The following is an 18,744-nucleotide window of genomic DNA, read 5'->3' on the forward strand; positions in this document are numbered from 1 at the left end:
GGAATAGGCCACAGGATATTAAGTACTGAGGACTTTATTTAGGTGAAAGGTGGTTATAAGGGGCCCTAGTCAGTGGTAGAAAATACACCCCAAAAAGCAATTAGAAAAAATAAAACAGTTAAGAATAACCTTTGGGCACCTACCTAGCAAAGCGCAGTGCACACGGCAGGTACTCAATAAATGTTTATTGCTATCTACATAGCATCTGCGGTAATGCCCATGTGTACCCCAGTAGAAACTGTTGTAAGCTATATTTTCCATCCTGTAACCAGCCCTTCACCCTCTTGCTTTTAAATCCATCCCCATATAGGCACGCGGTAGGCCCTTGCTGAGGGGGCTGCTATTTCCCGGTGACTCTGAATTGGGGCACAGGACAGATGCGGGAAGAACGTCAGGGCTAAATTTAGGATGTCAGCATTGCACGGGATGCCAGAGCCTGTCCTGAGCCTCTTATTACAGTCTGAATGACTTGTATCTTCCCTTGACGTTTTCTATTTCAAAACTGCAGAAAAGTTGAAAGAATAATACAGCGAACACACATGTACTCTACAGACAGGTCGCGATTATTGTTTTGCCACATTTGCTCCACTTTCTCTTTCTCGCGTATATGTTTTTCTCTCTTATATTTACAGTAAATATACTGTAAATATACATAGTTTTAGAATATATAAATAACCTGTGAAAAATATATTTTTCAAATGTATACTTTTTTCTTAGCCATTTGAGAGTAAGTTGCAGTCGTGACACTTCAGCCCTGAATACCTCAGCATGTATCTCCCAAGAACAGGGCCATTCTCTCTTAATCAAAATAAAATTGTCACACTCAGGAAATTTAATGATACTGTTTTCTACAGAGAGTCCCTATTTATCCTAGTAATGCCTTTTATACTTTCAACCCAATTTCTTATCAGTGCGTTGCATTTAGTTGTCATGTGTCTTTGCGAACCTTAAGTAGCTCTTCTCTCTCTCTCTTCCATCCAGCTCCTGGGTAGATCGATTGACTTGAACAGACTCATTACCCAGCGCATCTCTGCTGCCATGTATAAATCCTTGGACCAGGCCATCAGCCGCTTTGAGAGTGAGGACCTGACCTCCATTGTGGTAAGAGACTAGGGCCCTTGGGTGTTCCTCCCTGGGACTCCTCTGATAGAAGCCTAGCTGGGGGTTGTTATGAGCCTAGTACTGGGCCAGTTAAAGAGAAGTGCAGTCTCTTTCCTGTCTGAATAGAGTAGGCAAAAAAGGATCTTGAAATCTTTAGAGATGGCCCGCCTTGGGGTATAGCTCCTTGTCCTTTAGGATTGTACAGATCCTAGTAAGTAGGTGGGTGGTCCAATGAAGCTAGGGAAGGTTGCACAATAGCGTCACCCTATGAGTATGCAGTAGTACGGGGCCAGGAAGGGCTTTGTGCTCAGTTTAATGCTCTGCAGTCACCATCTTGAAATTCTTCATAATTTTTTAACAAGGGGCCCCCACATTTTCATTTTGTACTGAGACCCGCAAATTATAGAATTGGCCCAAATGCACAAGCATGGAACAGGCCTGCTTCCTATCGAACAGCAATTTGAACTTCTCTCTGATAATTCTCTCTCCAAGAATTAGAATAAACTTGATTGATCAGACTTTAAGTAAATCAAAGGATATTTGCATAGTCTCAAATGATCTTCTTCAAGATATTTATTAACTACAAAGAGGGAAATAGTAACTTTACCCAGGGGAAACCTGGCAGATGCCATCTTAACCAAGAATCAAAGGTTAATATTAGCAGTAATAAGATATATTAATGTATCCCCTGACATGTATTCTTCTGTGGTATTCTTGCCAAAATGCATAATCTTAAATGACATTTTTTTTTTTAAAGTGAACAATACTTTCCAAAAGCATCCCGATCATATAGATAAAGAAAGACTAAAAACTGTTAGCAATTGGAAAAGACTAGAAGACACTAAATGCAATGTGGGATCCTGGACTGAAAGCTAGAACAGAAAAAAAGGCCTTTGTGGAAAAACGGGTAACATTCAAATTAGGTCTGCCATTTGGTTCATAGTATTGAACCAATGTTAACTTACTACTTTTGATCATTATGCTGTGGTTATGTGGGATGTTAACATTGGTTAACCTGGGTCAAGGATATTCAGGAACTCTGCTGCTTTTCCTTATATGTAAGTCTAAAATTCTTTCTAATGAAAAGGTTTTGTATTTTTTTTTTTTAAGTAGACAAAATAAAAAAAAAAAGTGCTTAAGAACTAGGGCTCTAGCGTCAGAAGGACCTGCAGCCCCAGCCTGGCCCTGCCACTTACAGCTAGGTGACCTTGGCCAAGTTATTCATCTTCTCTAAGCCTGTTTCTCCATCCACACAATGGAAGAAATGTTGGAATTCACCTCATAGCGTCGTCATAAGGATAAGATGAGATACCGCCGGGAAAGAGCTTCGCCTCGTTTCTTGCACTTAATAAATAATAGCTTATAGAGAAAAAAATGAGAGGAACATAGAAGTTTGGGGCTGCAGTGAAACATTCTCAGAGTGAATTTTCAGCAATACTTAGTGAGAGGACATGACCCATCTGCCTACCTAAGACCTGGGTCACGTACTCTAAGAGACTGTAATATAGTACACGTTCTTCTGGGAGATCTATTTTAAGAAATAGATTTTTCTTTGTTTATGCCAAAATGTTAGCAGCGATTATCTCCAAGTGGTGGGATTTTTGTTTCCATTTTTTGTTTAGCTGTATTTTCTAGTTTTCCAGTAATATGAATGAGCATATCTTAGGGAAAAAACGGGTTCGAGGTGCGTGTGAGTGTCCGTGACCTCTCCTCGCCCCTTAAAGGCACTCAGTGTTCTTTCAGTGAAGAACAAAATCAAAACAGCAGTGCAAGCCCTTGTTTATCAGGTGAGGACAATGGCCCCCAGGAGAGTGGCCACTTCTGCGAAGCCCTTGCAGAGGAGACCCCAGGGGCGCTTTTTGCTGTGGGGTCAGGAGGCCCCGCCTCACCTCTGCTGAGAAGCTTCTGCCTCTTCTGAAAAAACGAACCAAGGAATGTGCTCCCCTCAGCCCTTCCCTCCACCGTGGAAACTCCATTCTGAGATGGGGAGGCAGCTTGATGCCAAGTTGGGAAGGGTTGCAGAGATTTCTTGTCAGTCACCCTCCTCCTACACAGCTGAGCGAATAGATTCTCCAGATCTGGTGCTGAAGTTTAGAGCAGGCAGCCCGCAGATTGTGTTTTGTTTAGGCTGCAGAGCATATTCGAAATTTCCAGCCAACATTTAACATTTGGAAGAATTTGCGTAAAACTGCAGAAGCTCTGGCAGCACCAGACCAACCTTCCCAGATGGCAGCAATTGCCTAACGATGACTAGACGTCCCGCGGTCAGCCGGGCTGGGTGTGCTCTCTTTGGTTCGCCACAAGCCCCACTGGCACACTTCAGTCACGTGAGAGCCCTGATCTTCTCACCGACCTAGCACCACAGAGCTGGTTAACAGTCACATGTGGCTGACACTCAGGTTTTCTGGTTGCCATTGAAGAGTTCTTCCCGCTGCTTCTCAGAAGTTGTCCATATAAGTATCTTAATTTCCTCAGCGAGTCGACTTTACTGTAGAATGCTGAGAAGGCACCTGAACCACTCACATGGCCTTTCAAACCCTCTGCACCTCGATGCGCTGAGTCCTGCATCTCGCAGGCAAGGGCCCTCCTGATGCGGGAGGTGGGAGGAACGCAGCTGATGCAAAAGCACAGTTCGGACACGTAACAAACAGCCCTGTGCCGTCATGTGGCAGGAGCCGCACTGCCCGCAGTCGGCAGAGTTAACGAACGCTCTCCCTCCGTCTTCCCTGTCGACACTGACACACAGAACATTAGAACAGAAATTGTTCCCTGATTTCTCATCTGTGGTTATCTTCCAGGTAACACAGTCCCTCAGCGATCTTAGAAATAAACTCGTTAGCATTTATTTCTTTTATTATTATTTTTTTTATTTGTTTGTTTGTTTATTTTTTACTCATCCTAAGCGAATGGGAGCAAAGATAACAAACGGTCCAGCTAGCTAGGCCTCAAGAGACAAGCAGAGAGCTGATTCCATATATCTGCCCTTCTCTACTGCATGGCATACAATGATTGGAATGTTATTCTTCCAGCTGCCATTCCAGAATTGGAATCCAGACTTTGACCTTCTTTTTAAAAATGGCAGGATCTGCCATCACTAAGCCCCATCCTGAAGTGGCAACCATCGGATGGAGTTACTAGCAGCCCTGCCGTTCTCTGCTCAGAGCCTCTCCCGTGTGCCACCGACAACCCGGCCCCCTGACTGCCTCCCGCCCCAGCGTGTCTCACTCACCTGGCCTGTCTGGCCTCTACAGCCAATTTAAATTTGCAAGCTTGAATCCAGTTCTAAAATCCCAATTTAGAGCCTTAGAATCTGAGTTTCGGAGCAGTAAAGCAGCAAAGATTGGAAGTGTGGCCTGGGGCCTGTACCTGACCACGCTTGGGACCCCAACCAGGATTAGGGGGCCTTGTGACTGATGAGAATAAAACTGAATTCCTGATATGAGGCTGTGACTGTAGACAACTGAGCTCCAGGTTCCAGCCGTTAAAGCAGTCTCTCTAGCTGTCCCACCTCCTGGCCATGTTCTGGTGAACTGACCTTTCGATGTGTTTTTTTGTTTTTTGGTGTTTTTTTGCTTTTATGCTGTAAAACCAGCTTTATTTTTCAAAAGGCCTTCTCAGCAATTGCTTCCTTACTCCAGACAGCTGTGTCACAGGGGCCAGACACACATGATGTTGATCAGAAGACCTGGATTCACTACCTAAGCCCTGTTACGTGTCCCCTGTGTGACCTTGGACAAGTTATCTAACCCACCAAGCCTCAGTTTTCCCCTCTATGAAACGGTCGGTTGTGCCCATCTCAAAAGACAGCTTAACCACCACAGCATAGGAATGTCCTAAAGCATCTCGAAGAGGGCTGCCTTCTCTCCCTGCACAAGACTGTGCTCTGTTTCTTTTTGACAGCAGTGTGATAAGGGACTAAAGTGAGCCCAGAGTGTTTGACCCCCACTTTTAATCCCCAGCAAAAGGCAGTGTTCTGGGCATCTGGATAGTCTCCACCCTGCTCCTATTCTCTGCCTGAAGGTGGGATTCCAACAGTCAGGGTCCACAGCTCACCCGGGTCCCTGGTTGTTGTGGGTGGATGACAGACTGCTTGCCAGTGGCTTACAGCCACACCTCTACCAGTATGACCTTGTGTGACTGAGGGGCCTACAGTCCAGAGGAGGGATGTTCTACCTCCAGCTTTTTAAAAAATTGCTATAGGTGTTATACAGTGGATAAGAATGTGGATTTTGGAGCCCAACTTCCTGGATTGAAGCCAAGTTACTTCTCAAAGCCTCAGTTTCTGTATGTGTAAAGTCAAGACAGCAGTCATACTAACTTTATAGGGTTTTTTGAGCTAAATGAGTTAACGCAACGTATTTGGCACATATTAGGTTGAACCGTGTGAAGTTACTAATGTTCAATTGTTTTTAACCTAAAAAATTAGTAGTTTCATGAGTTCTGACCTAATAGTAAGCACCTAGTGGGCGGTAGCTCTTATGATTACTTTCTGCAGGGCAGAAATAGAGGCTCTGTGATAGCCGGTCCCCACTTCCTTTTACTTGACATGTGACACTGAAGGACGACAATCTTTTTCTCACAATATGGAAATGGGAAAACAAATAGGCATGCGTTCTACTCAGAGGGGTGCAGGTGTAGTCAGTGGTCCCCGTGCTGGGGCAGGCATGCAACCAACCTCTCTCAGCCATTCCTTCCACTCCTCAGAGGAAGGGAACGTTGTCACATGCCCCCGTGGGGCTTCCGGTCCCCATGTCGGCAGTTGTGAGGTTGCCCGTGGGGCTCACGCCTACTGTGAGGTGAGTGCCAGTCCTCAGCAGCCGCTTGTTCTCTCTGGCCAGGAGCTGGAGTGGCTGCTGGAGATCAACCGGCTCACGCACCGGCTGCTGTGTAAGCACATGACCCTGGACAGCTTCGACGCCATGTTCCGGGAGGCCAACCACAACGTGTCCGCCCCCTACGGCCGCATCACCCTGCACGTCTTCTGGGAGCTGAACTTCGACTTCCTCCCCAACTACTGCTACAATGGGTCCACCAACCGGTAAGGGAAGCCCTGTGCAGAGAGGCTGGGGCGGGGTGGGCCGGGGAAACAGCCATCTGCCTTCTCCAAATGAGGACAGGCATAGGTGTCAGTTCGATCTTGCAACAGGCATCTCACAGAGCCCCTCCTGGGTGCGGCTCTGTGCTGGAGCCGAGGATGCCACGGTGAGCAAGCAGATGGCTTCCTGCCTCTTGGAGCCTTCAGGCCAGAGGAGAATGCAGGTGATAAAACAATCACACGAAAATGTACTGTTAAAAGCCATGAACTTAGAAATAGAAGAAAGCCTGCAGAGCCCTGAGAGAGAATGACAGGAGGGAAGCAATACAAACCCCAAGAGAGGCTTCCTCCTCTGAGGAAACGTGGTCGCGTTGAGACGTGAAGGATGAGTAGGAATAGATAATACAAAAAGAATATTCTAGGCAAAGTTGTAAGGAGCTGAGTCTGGTGAGGGTGGAGCAGATGGGGTGGTGAATGGCACCGTGAAAGATCCTGTAGGATGCAGGAGGAAGCAGAACTAGACCATGTGCGACTTCACAGCCCACGTTCGGATCAGGCATTTATGAACCTTGCAAGAGTTTAAGGAAGGGGAGTGACATTATCCGATGGTACTTTTAAGAGGACATCCACATATGGGAGTGCACGCATGCAAACACAAACACAAATGGACGTGCAGAGCACACACATGCATGACAAACTAGAACATGTCTCCTGCAGGCTGCGCACAGCCCTGGGCCAGAAATGAAGGTAGAATCAAGACCTAATCCCTTATCTCCACAGTGATTCAAAAGCTGATGGAAGAGGTGAGACATACATGCAAAACAAGTGCCTAGGAGTGAGCAAAATGTATGTCTTTACAGGTCTTCTCAGTATCCCCAGGGCTGGTATTAAATACGTTTGTATTGAATGTGTGGAAAGGTCTGGGAGGAATCCTCAAATGTGCCTGAATCCACGCACTTACCAAGAAGCGCTTCCTATTCTCGAAAGATTTGGGACTTTCAACCCTCTTGAGCAGAAGTCTGTAAACCCTGGTCCACAAGCCATCTCTCATTCCCCACTATTTTTGTACAGCCCATGAACTAAGAATAGTCTTGACATTTTTTAATGGTTGGGGAAAAAAAAAAATCCAAAGAAAAATTCTACTTTGTCGACATGTGGAAATTATTTGAAATTCATAAAGTTTTAATGGAACGCAGCCATGCTCATGTGTTTACTATTGTTTATGGGTGCTTTCATGCTACCAGCAGAGCTGAGCGATTGTGACTGAGACCATCTGGCTGGCAAAACCGAGAATATTTGCTATCTGGGCCTTTACAGAAAGAGTTTGCAGAAATCTGCTCTTGAGAAGCAAACCTGGGGGTGGAGAGGTGGAGCCCTGGCAAAGGCCATTCGCAGGCCCGGCTCCTCTCACTTTCTGGCCTACTGTCCTGAGCAGCTGCCAACACTGAGCCAAGGCTGTGAATCTGGAAGAGAGACAGTAGCCGAATGGGAGTATGTCAGAGGAGTTTGGCGCCTTTATAGGCAACCGCCTAAGGAACAGTGTGGTCGCCCCTGGTCAGGAAGGGCCCCCACTATGTCGTGTCTCCTGAAGAATAACATTAGGACCCAGTTAACTCCTGCCCCATCTCTTTTCTTCTGCTAGTTTTGTCCGGACTGCCATTCCTTTCACTCAAGAACCGCAAAGAGATAAACCTGCCAACGTCCAGCCTTATTACCTCTATGGGTCCAAGGTGAGTAGTCTTAACCTGTGTCCTACTTCTGAGACAGCTAGTGAGCAAAAGCAAACAGAAAAGTGATCCCCAAATCAGAAAAGCAAGAAGGTGTGGAGATGACGAGGCGGCAGTCAGATGCAGGTGGAAGCGACAGCGAGTGTATTCATCTTTATTTTGTTCACGACTAGCAAGGATGGGGGCGAGGTCAGGCCAGGGGCTGGATCCTGCATGGGATCCCGCACGGGAAGTGTTTGGGGAGGTGAGTGGGGACATGGGTGCACGGGGCTTCTCATCGTGGCATTCCGTCTCCTCCCGTGTCTCAGAGGATTCATTGAGGTATCTTCCTGTCATCCTGGGATTTGCGCTTCATAAACATTAGGGCTCTGCAGACAAGAAGCAGTTGGGAAGGTGACGTTTTGAAGGAAATCCAGTTGACTGGCGCTAGAGCTGGAGACAGGTCTTCTCCTGTCTCTGTGTTGCTCTGTTCACATGCACCCATCCTGACATGAACTAAACATCTCAAATGGTACCCTGTTCTAGATCTTCAGTCCTCTGCCAGTCACTAAACAGACATTTATGAAGCACCCGGTATAGGCCAGACACTGGACTAGATTTTTCATGGGGGGAATATATTAGAGATTAAAATAGACATCATCTCTGCCCCTTCCTCAAGTTCTGTCTCCACACCGGTGGAGGCGACGAGGAAACAACGTTTGTAAAATCTCATCAATGCCGTGACATTCATTTTGTACTTTGGAGGTTTTTACGAGAGGACTAAAAAATGCCACTGAAAGGGTGACACGCCAGTATTGTTCTTTGTGATAGAATAAAAATGTCTACCTTTGACCCTATTTTCAAAGGTCATCACAGATGGACTTAGAAGAGAAACTGACCGGGTAGACATAATCTTGTTAGGAAATGTACTCTTGTAAGTCGGGGAGCCCTGGGTTGGGAAGTGTGATGAGCCAAGATGCATCTCCACCAACCGAGCCTCCAGGAGGGGCTTCCAAGGTCTTAGGTGATTCCGGGAGAGTGCAGGTATCTTTTTCAGGACAACCAGTCTGGTCAAGGCAACTTTCTCAAATCAGAGGATGCTTACAGAGAGCATCTTAGATAGTTTACAGACAGGGCATCAAATACTAGTGACTCACAAAATGAAAACATCTCCCTTTTCAATTCTCTTTCAAACCTCGTGGATTTTATCAAGGAGAAAGATGTATGTTGGTGCTACTGTGCCTTTAATACCTCTCCAACTCCTGCAGCTCTCTCTTTTTATCAAAGATGAGAAAACAGGCCTTAAGCTCAGAGCCTTTAGTAGGCAATAATACCTACGTCAAATTTAATAGTATTTTGTTTTCGCTCTATTTCTTCTTATGTCTCTTCCCTTCTATTTATGGCAGGAAGGTGCTAGTTTTTCATTTTTGGAGTAATATAAGGCTATCTTTTAAAATAAGTTTAAGTTTAAAAATGAGTCGATTTAAAGAAAATATATTGTTAATAATAGTAAAGATAATCTATGATTTAAAAACAATGGGGATGGGGTATGAAGTGATACGTCATTGCCTGAAAGTTGGAAAACACTCTAGAGAAGCCTCTCACACCTTTCCAAAATAACCTGCCCAATAGCAGAGGAGATTTGACATCTACCTGCCTCCGCTGACCGAAAGCATAACCCAAAGAGCCCATCTTCAACTCAAAAAGTTCCTTAAGTATTGTGTTTTAAGTCATGCAGATTTCACTTTCTACATTATAATATATTCGTGTTTGTTTTAATATTAAGATAACGTTTTTAATTCCTAACTGCCTCCCCGCCTTGATGGACACTCCTAAGAGATGCCATGACCCTCCCTTGGCACATCACAGGAGTATATGTCTTCCAGCATGAGAGGCTTTGTCACAGGGCATTCATCAAACCTAGGTGATCTACGAAGACACTGACATTTGAAGGGAGACAAGTGGATAGTCTACAGACACATTTTTACCAAAGACCTACTGTGTGGAGGGCTTTAAGCTACACAACATGGGCTGCTTCCTCCCCACCTCTCATTCCCCAAAATGAGGCAGAATGGCAGGTCGATCGCCACCCTCCCTGTGGAAGGCACCCATGGGTGCATCATGGTTGCCTTCTGCTTCAGCTTCCTGTTCTACTCCAGCTCTAGAATCCTTGCGTGGCATTTCCACCAGGGGGAGCCCCTGCAGGTCTTCCTCCCTCTGACCAAGAGCCGGGGCCTCCTCTGGCCATCTCACCAACCCATTGGCTTCCTCCATGTGGCCAGCTCTGTAAGACCAACGAGGCTCATGGCAGCGGATGCACCAGAACTGGAGGCAGATGAAAGCTAAGACGGCTGTGAAGCAGGCCAGCAGAATAGCCATCAGCACCCACAGGGAGATCTGGGGGTCTACCAGGGAGCTTCCAGCAGCCAGCGGACTCTTATCCAGAGTGTGGAACATGGTGCAGTAATGCCTGTAGGGACAGGCAACCTTCTTGCAGCTGATGCACAGGAAGTAGAGAGTGGAAGGGGCAAGGTGCTCCAGCACCACCGAGCTGATTGTTCGAGGCACCTTCTCCTCGTGGTGGAAGCTGTAGCGAAGATAGCCAGAGAAGATGCTGTTCCAGTTGGGCCTGTACATAATATGGTAATAGTCCTCCAGGCAGGGCTCCGAGGACGACCAGGAAATGATGGCTCCCGTGTAAGAAACGTTCCCAACCTCGATGTTCATCCTGATTCTGGAACCAGAATCAAAGCGAAGAGTGACTTCTCCTTGTTTAAGTATTTATTAATGATCATCATAGCCATCACTTACTGAGCATTCGAGATGGAGACTACTATCACCCCCATTTTACAGACAAAGAAATGGAGGCCAAGAGGTGACGTCATTCAGCTGGACATGTATAGCTAAACAATGGCAGAACGGAAGTCCAAATCAGGGCTGCCTCATGCCAAAGCTGGTGGCCTTCAGGCCTAAAAAAGATGCACCCACATTCCTCAGCCTCATCCCACCCTGGCTCAGATCTTTTAAATGTAACGTTGTTCCCAACCTTTAAAGAAGAAGAAAAAAGGGCAATAAAAGGAGAAATCAGGACAACCTCAGCGTCCCTAAGTTAGTCACCATAGATCTGTGAGCACCGAGTGAAGCAAGTGTTTTACCTAAATTTCCCTTCTGGACCTTCTGCATCTGCTGCAAGTGCTGTGAGCTCAGCCATCTAGAACATTCTGCCCACTGCTTTTTCAGCCTCTCAGTTCTTTCGCCCAAGGCGAGAGGGACTTGCTTCATCACTCACTGGCAGCTGATTTCCCCGCAAAGCCTCTGCTCTTGTTTTGTTTATTTGTGTTCTCAAAGCCAAGACACTCAGGAAATTAGTTTCATAGGTCAAGAAATCAGCTCCTACTACCAGCGTAACTGCTATTTTGAATACCATGGGTGCCGTAGATGTTAATACCGGTAATAACCGCCAACGGTTAGCAAGCAGCTGCTGTGTCGCTAGGTTTTCAACATGCAATAATAAATTTCCTTTATTCTCCATCACGCCCTCTGAGCTAGGTCCCTGTTTTACAGATGAATGATCTGCGGTGACTCAGCTAATACGTACGAGACTCAGAGCCACTTAACCGCTGGATATCCAAATGCAAGGCTGCTAGGTTTAGTAATAGAATGTTACTGCGAAATGAGGTGCTGGTACTAAGACCCACTGCTGTTTTTCCAGACAAATCGAATGAGCCCTCTTCAGATTTCCAGCCCTCTTGCTTTGGTAAGAGAGCACCATCTTCAAGCCTGTTTGTTTCTTTTTAATTCTCTCTCCCTATCACTGAATTTCCCTAATCTAAAATTCAGGGTCAGCCATATTCGAGCTGTGTGTGTTCACATATAAGTCTCACCCAGCTCAGTTCTCTGCCCCTCCTCTCATGCGAAGCATAGAAGGTTTTGTTTTAGATTGCAATGACACAGTGAGAAGTAGTCGATCAGATTTTAACCAGAATTGGATATTAAGCCAAACCGATGACTATTTCAAGCTGCTCGCTCTCCTCCCTGTTTCCCTCCAGCCTCTGTTTTCATTCTCGTATGCCTAGACCAAGAGGTGAGCTGCAGAGAGACGTATGGCACTGAGTGATTTTTCAGTCCTTGATTTTCTTCTCTAAGGAACTAAAATGCTCAAGAAGGGGAACAGTTCCTTTCTCTTAAGCTGGAAATTTTCTCTCAGAAAAATGGGGAATGCAAGGGGACGAGACAGGTGTGCTCAGATTCCTCCAAGGGAAGTCATTGCGAAGGATACTAAAATGTTTGTCTCCTTATACATACCCATCCACTCCACCCCACGACCCCACACATCCCTATAAATACACTTCCCACCACAGTGAAAAGAGCTTAATTCATTACTAATGATATAGAGGCAACGGCTTTCGTATAACCCTTCCATCGAGAGTGATCGCGAATCCCGTTACTTGTCATGAATCTTTTCTCCTGTTTGCCTCACATCTGCTACTGGCCGCCTTTATGGACTGAGTTCCCAGCAGCAGATATTTTTAAGAGCTTTCTGTCAAGACATTAGCAGCATCCTCAGCTTTTAGACCAAATCAGTTTCCCGTATTTATATTTCTTCCTCTGCTTCTATTTTGAAATTCCCCCTATTTGTAGTTATGCATATTACGATTGCCTGGCCCTCCTCCAAGCAGAGTGTGAAAAGAAAAGCCATTTCCATGTCCAAGAAGAGCCATTTATGTCCCTTACCTGATGCTTGCGGAGGATTTGGTTGGAGAGCGTAGCCTTCGGAGGCAGAGTGGATGCAAGCTGAGAGAATGGTGTCTTCCCTCCTCTGCTCCGGGCTCTCCTTGATGTCTCTCTTGCCACCGTCTGAGTAATCCCGCTGTCGCCCCCAATGCTCACATTATTCATTTCTTCAGATCAGCATCATTCACCATGGCAACCAGCAGGCATCTGTACTCACGATGCTTTCAGGGACCAGCCTGGAAAGGCTTTTGCCCAGTGAGAGGAGCTCTCGTTTATTTGGGGGGAAAAAAGGCTGACAGTCTGCTGCAGACTGATCCTCAGAGTAGTACTGATTCTTCCAGGGCTCCTAAATTTTCTCTCTAATTGGCTAATTATTGTTATTATTTTTTGCCCCGTCTAGACTCTCTTTGGACAATGGTTTCAAATGTAAAGATGCCTTTCTCAGTTACCCCACAATGAGAACAGTAATTTCATCTCTATCCCCTCCCATCCCACACCCCCACCCCACCTCCTACCCCACCTCTATATTCTCTTCTTTCTTTATCCCTGTCTCCTGTGGCATTACCAGGTATATGATATTGGTCAAGACTCTTTTATTCTCCAGGCCTCGATTCCATCATCATCCGTAAAGCTGTGGGCTTGGGCTAGATCAGGTGGCAGACAGAAGAGATGGGTGCTACCCCTGTCCATTCCTGAACCCACGTTAGGCTTGCTAAACCATCATGGTACTTGTACTAGGATGTTTTGAGTATCCCCCCAAAGTTCAGGTCTACCCAGAACCTCAGAATGTGACCTCATTTGGAAATAGGGTCTTTGTAGAATTAGCTAGTTAAGGATCTCAAAACGATCTTATGCTGGATTTAGAAGGAGCACTCAGTCCAATGGCTGGTACCTTTATAAGAGAAAGAAGAGGGAGCTATACCCACAGAGAGACACAAAGGGAGAAGCCACATGAAGACAGGCAGAGATGGGAGTGATGCCACCATAAATCAAGGAATGCTAGGGGCACCAGGACCTGGGGGATGCAAGAAATGGTTCTCCCTAGAGCTTTCGGAGGGAGTGCGGCCCTGCCAGTACCTTGATTTCAAGCTTCTGGCCTCCGTAATTATGAGAGATTAAATTTCTATTGTTTTAAGCCACCACATTTGTGGTAATTTGTTATAGCAGCCACAGGAAACTAATACAGCACTCCTCGTTGGCCTCAGAAACACAGCCTCAGAGTCCTTCTCAAGACGAGCATCCCAAAAAACTGCTCATCAATCGATCAGTTAGAGTTGACACCAGAAATAGAAACTGTTTACTGTTCCCAGGCTGGATGATCCCCCAAGTTTCTTTTCTTTCAAGAATCCCGACTTTGCTTCCTTGCCCATTTCTCTCTCCCACAAAGGTGTCTGGGCCTCTGAGCTTTCGCCCTTCCTGTTCCCTTTGACCTTAAAAGAATACATTGCCACCATTCTGTTGGGGATGTCACAGGGCATGTTTGAAATAGAGGATGAGGTCCTGTCATCTTAAACCACCAAGTTTGAGGTAATTTATTACAACAGCCCTAGTTCAGATAGATTCAGACCTGAGTTATTTTACACAAAACGTGGTTTTTTTTAAGTCAGCTTTTTTTTCTTCTTGGTTCTTGGCCAAAGTATCCAAGTGAGCCCCTGAAGGCCTCCTTGTGATTCATATTAGCAATAATCGAAGAGTCACGAAGAGTTGCCTGGGGAGTCACAGACCCTGTCTGGCCAAGGGTCTCTGTGAGTCGGGATGTCCGGACCCTTGATTAGATGTGGCTTTCCCGTGGCATTTCGTCTTCCCAGGGCCCGTCTAAAGTCTGCGGTGATGCGAGCTAATGATGACTTCCTGCAGAGCATGAAAGCATCCTCTGCACAGGAAGGCCAGTGTGGTCGTTCGCTGGTGCCTTTTGAAAATGTTATTTCGAGGAAAATAAAAATACTAGAGTTAGGGAGCCTGTGGAGTGATGAGATAGAAGTCAAGCCTTTGCCATGGAAAATGGGAATCTGTTTTTCATGCCCCTGGATGCCATTTTTGACACTGAGCTTTTTATGTGAGAACTTGAGACACTCAGAGAATGTGAGGCCTAGACGTGCTCTGGCTTCACAGATCCTGAGAGAAGGGACGCCATTCCTCAGGCCGGGCCCCTGACTAGCGGCAGAGCCAGGAGTGGAGAGCAGGTCCCTGCCAGGGCTCGTCCCACTGCTCTGGACCATCGCCATCACCAGCAGCACCCAGAAAGATCCAGCGCAGTGATCGGCGAATGCGATCAATCATCCGGGGACACTCGCCTTGGGAGATCACACCCCATCCAAGCTCGCTCTCTCTGTACCTTCCAGGAGGCCCCTCTGCAGTGTGTCCAAGTTGTAGCTGTCAGGCCGGGTGGTGCCTGGCTGGTTTGCACCAGGAGTAAAAGACTGCCAGAGGACATCAGCAAAGGGACAGAGTGAGGGCTCCCCTCAGTCCCAAAGCTGATCGGCACCCAGGGTTCAGAGTGCAGGCCCCGAAAAACCCCAGGCTGGGTTCACATCCTGCCTGTGTGGCCTTGGACAAATTCCCTCACTCTTCTCGATTGGTTAACTCTTCCGTAAAAGGCAGATATCAGTAATACCCGCGCTGTCGCGCCGGGGCAATGAGATGAGGCCATCTCTGCAGGAATAGCAGCTGTGACTATTAAGAAGAAAAGGTCAGTGGGTCAGAACCATTTCCTGAGTTGGTCATAGCCTCGTCCAAAGGCTGTAATGGACAAGGTTTGCACCCATATATGATTCTTCCTTTTTGTAAAACAATGTATAGGCTTATTGTACACAAATGAAAGAATACAGAAAAGCTCAAAGACAGTAGTCAAACCATACAACTCAGAAATCACCATTGAGAACATTTTGGTGCATTTTGCATGTGTTTCCTCATTTTACCCTTGCAACAGCTCTTCAAGGTAGGCTCTCTTATTGCCATTGCACAAAGGTGGGAAGCTGAGGCTCAGAGGGGTTATTAACACAGTGAGGCTGTGGCAGAGCAGCGCCCTAAGCCTAGGTGTGTGGGTCCCCGGAGCCAGAGCTCCAAGCAGGTCCTTCGATGCACTGCCACTCAGCTTCTCCCCTTCTGCAGCCAGCAGTACCGAACACGAGCTCTGCCTCGTGGCTCTCTTCTCCTGAGAGGTCGAGACAGGGCTTCACAGCGTAGTGGGTTCTAGAGTGATGGGAACAGGCAAGGAACTAAAAGACCTCAGAGGGAAGCCAGCCATCTTAATGTAGCTTACCGAAGCAGTGAAAACATCAAACGCATTTGGAGAAATTCTGTCAAGACATGTTTTATCTTCTGGAGTCAGGAGTCTGGAGTCCAGGTACACCTGCCTAAGAGCTCTGTCACGTCAGGTAAGGGGTGATGTGAAATGTAGAAAACCTTTAACAGCTAGTTCAGGAATCAAAATTAGTACAGAAGTCAAAACTTTAAAAATACATTCTCTAAGTAAAGTAAATTACATAGAGTCTATCAGGCAACTGCCTTCCAAGCAATATAGATTGTGGCACAGATCATTCTTTCAGTTGTACCGATAATTTCCCAGTAAATTTTCAGTCTTTAGAAGTTGTTGGTGTGGTCACCACTAGCTAGATGATGAACCCATCTAAGCTGTGATTTGACCTCAGGGAAATTCATTAAACGCCTGCGATACCTTCCCTGTAAGTCATGGTCCTTAGGTGCTTTGCTGTAGCAAGCTGGGTACATCCCAGCCGGGTCCATACCTGGGTGCCAGCTCTTCCCCAGTGGCCTGGCTAGGGGAGTCTGCCTCAGCCCTGCCGGCAACAGCACCAGCAGTGCCACCCACTTCACTGCTGACATCCCTGCCGACATCCCTGTTCTCGTATCTGAAGGGTCCTTCCCCCAGTCTGGAGAATTCTGTTATTTTGGTAGTTGGTACCTACGGCAAGATATCATCTTGTATTTCACCTCAGGCAAGTCACTGTACTTAGATTCCTCCTCCGCCAAATGGGGATGATTGTCCCTGCCTTACCTGGTGCGGTAGGATGATAATGGCCCCCAAAGGTGCTAGGTCCTGATCCTGAAAACTGGAAATGTTACTCAATGTGGAAAAAGGGCTTTGCAGAGGTGACTAAGTGAAGGATCTTAAAATAGGAAGATTGTCCTGGATTATCAGGGTGGGTCCTAAATGCCATCACAAATGTCCTTAATAAGAGGAGGCAGAGGAGGTTACTCACATACAGAGGAAAAGACCAGACTTCAGCAGAGACATTTGAAGATGGGAGGGAGGCAACCGCAACCCAAGAAATGCTGGCTGCCGCCAGAAGCTGAAAGATGCAAGGGACACATTCTCCCCTTGAGCCCCTGGAAGGAGTATGGCCCTGCTGACCTGATCTTGGCCCAGTGATACTGATTTCTTGAGATCTCACAAAATTATCTGTGGCTTCAGAACTATGAGAGAATAAGTTTCCGTTGTTGTAAGCCACCAGGTTTGTGGCCATTTGTTACATCGGCTACAGAAAAGGATTGTCCCTGGGCAGTTATGAAGGAATCATTACATGAAAAAAGTTCATCAGCAGAGAAGCATTATACACTTGTGTATCATCTTTATTATTAGGTTATTTTAAAAGTGATGACATTGGTTTCCTTCAAAACTTCGACATCGCTAAGTACTACAGTGTGGATAGGGTATCTCTGAACAGGAAGTTTTGGTTCCTGTTCTCCCTCTTGCCTTCTCCGAAGGACTTAATTCATAAGACAAGAAAGGAAGAGCATCATTTCTTGAGGGCTCCACAACAGCTGCCTTGAATCTTTCAGCCTCTGAGCTGAGAAGACTAAGAAGAAACCCAGATGATCGAGACCCAGCCCTCTAGCTCGCCAGATGTCACGAAGGGATGGACAGACACATCAGCAGTTTTTTCCACGCCCTAGCAATGGATTTGAACCTGTAACTCAGGAATTATCAGTCCTTTATCCTATCTTACCCTGTGATCTTTCCTGATACTGCTGTTTTATTAGTTCACCTGTGGTTTCAGAGCGTTAAGCTGCAGCTCCCTCTTGGACCTGAATTGGAGAGCCGGATTTGTGTTGGTGGGGCTGATGGTATTCACATTGCTCTGGAAAATTAGAGAAATTGTAACTAAAACAGGAAATTAGAAACAGTTTTAATTCCTCTTGGGATCTCTGAAAACAGCAGTTGTGATTCCAGAAAGCAGAGATGCAAATTGCTTGCAAATTCAGTTTGCCAAATAAATACGTCTCATTGTTTGGAATGGCTGGACTGCGCTGACCATCTGGTAAAAGATAGAGGCCTTATGACTAATAGCCCATACACAACACTTAAAAATGGTTTAAATGGTAGCTTTTATGTTATGTGTATTTTATCACAATTTTTTTAAAAAGTCTATATACAGATAATATTGCAGTGCCCAAGATCTGCCAGATCAAAGTCACCATATTTTTTCTCCCAAAATATTATTTTGCCTTTTTCAAAAAATGCACATCTATGTCACACATTAATAAGGCTCTTATTCCTGAATCAAGAATGTTTATTTCTTGAGATCTCATAAAATCATCTATTTTGTGCATTATGGATTGTGCAAGCTTGTTTAGCTCAGTTTTGAGTGAGCCATTTTAAATGTACTTGGTTTCTAAGGCAGGCCCCTGGGTTGTATTTGAGTCAGTTAGCAGGACTATTTCAGTGTAAGAAATTTATAGCATGTTTCTAATGTCTCAAGTCATGTTACATTCCTGTTTTTCTTTGCCTGACCTCAGAAAATGCCCAGGCTCCCATATTCCCACATTTTCTCAATAGGGCCCAGCCTCCTACTGAGCCAGCAGGTAGATGGGTGCCCTCGGGGGTGTGTACTTTTCAGCATGTGTGTGTGTTTTCTCCTGCATGGGTGTGGTGTATTGGGGCAGAGGGAGAGGGAGGGGTGCTTGTTCATCTAGAAGGATTTGAATTCTGCTCAATTCATGCTGGTTCTGCCTGTGCTTGGGCCATCAACTGAGGCCTAAAATTCTGGTCTAGACCAGATTCCAAAACTGATAGAGAAACATCAACAAGAGGCCACCTACGTGCATTGAGTAGGTCTATAAGGCGGACTTTTTAAACCCTAGTGTGTAGTAAAACAATTCCAGAATTGTTCTCTTCTGCCTAGAAGGGGAATTGGGGAGGGCTGCTGA

The 18,744-nt window shown here is 46.1% G+C and overlaps 2 protein-coding genes across 2 annotated transcripts in view; one reads left to right on the top strand and one right to left on the bottom strand.

Annotated features, from left to right (window-relative positions):
- Positions 1–18,744, top strand: part of CYFIP2 (cytoplasmic FMR1 interacting protein 2) — a 96,145-nt gene that overhangs the window by 39,993 nt on the left and 37,408 nt on the right. Inside the window, exons 19-21 of the mRNA XM_006906461.3 lie at positions 956–1,101; positions 5,940–6,139; positions 7,779–7,866. Coding sequence (XP_006906523.1) covers positions 956–1,101; positions 5,940–6,139; positions 7,779–7,866 — 434 coding nt within the window. The remainder of the gene's footprint in view (positions 1–955; positions 1,102–5,939; positions 6,140–7,778; positions 7,867–18,744) is intronic.
- FNDC9 (fibronectin type III domain containing 9) lies at positions 9,717–13,015 on the bottom strand. Its single transcript, XM_006906460.3, has one exon. The coding sequence runs from the start codon at positions 10,567–10,569 to the stop codon at positions 9,892–9,894; it is 678 nt and encodes a 225-aa protein (XP_006906522.1). The 5' UTR covers positions 10,570–13,015; the 3' UTR covers positions 9,717–9,891.

Source organism: Pteropus alecto, unplaced genomic scaffold (genome assembly GCF_000325575.1).
Source record: "Pteropus alecto unplaced genomic scaffold, ASM32557v1 scaffold40, whole genome shotgun sequence".
NCBI classification, from domain to species: Eukaryota; Metazoa; Chordata; class Mammalia; order Chiroptera; family Pteropodidae; genus Pteropus; species Pteropus alecto.

What these genes read in the sequence shown, in the direction of transcription:
- FNDC9 (XM_006906460.3), bottom strand. Translation starts at nt 10,569, where the DNA reads ATGAACATCGAGGTTGGGAACGTTTCTTACACGGGAGCCATCATTTCC.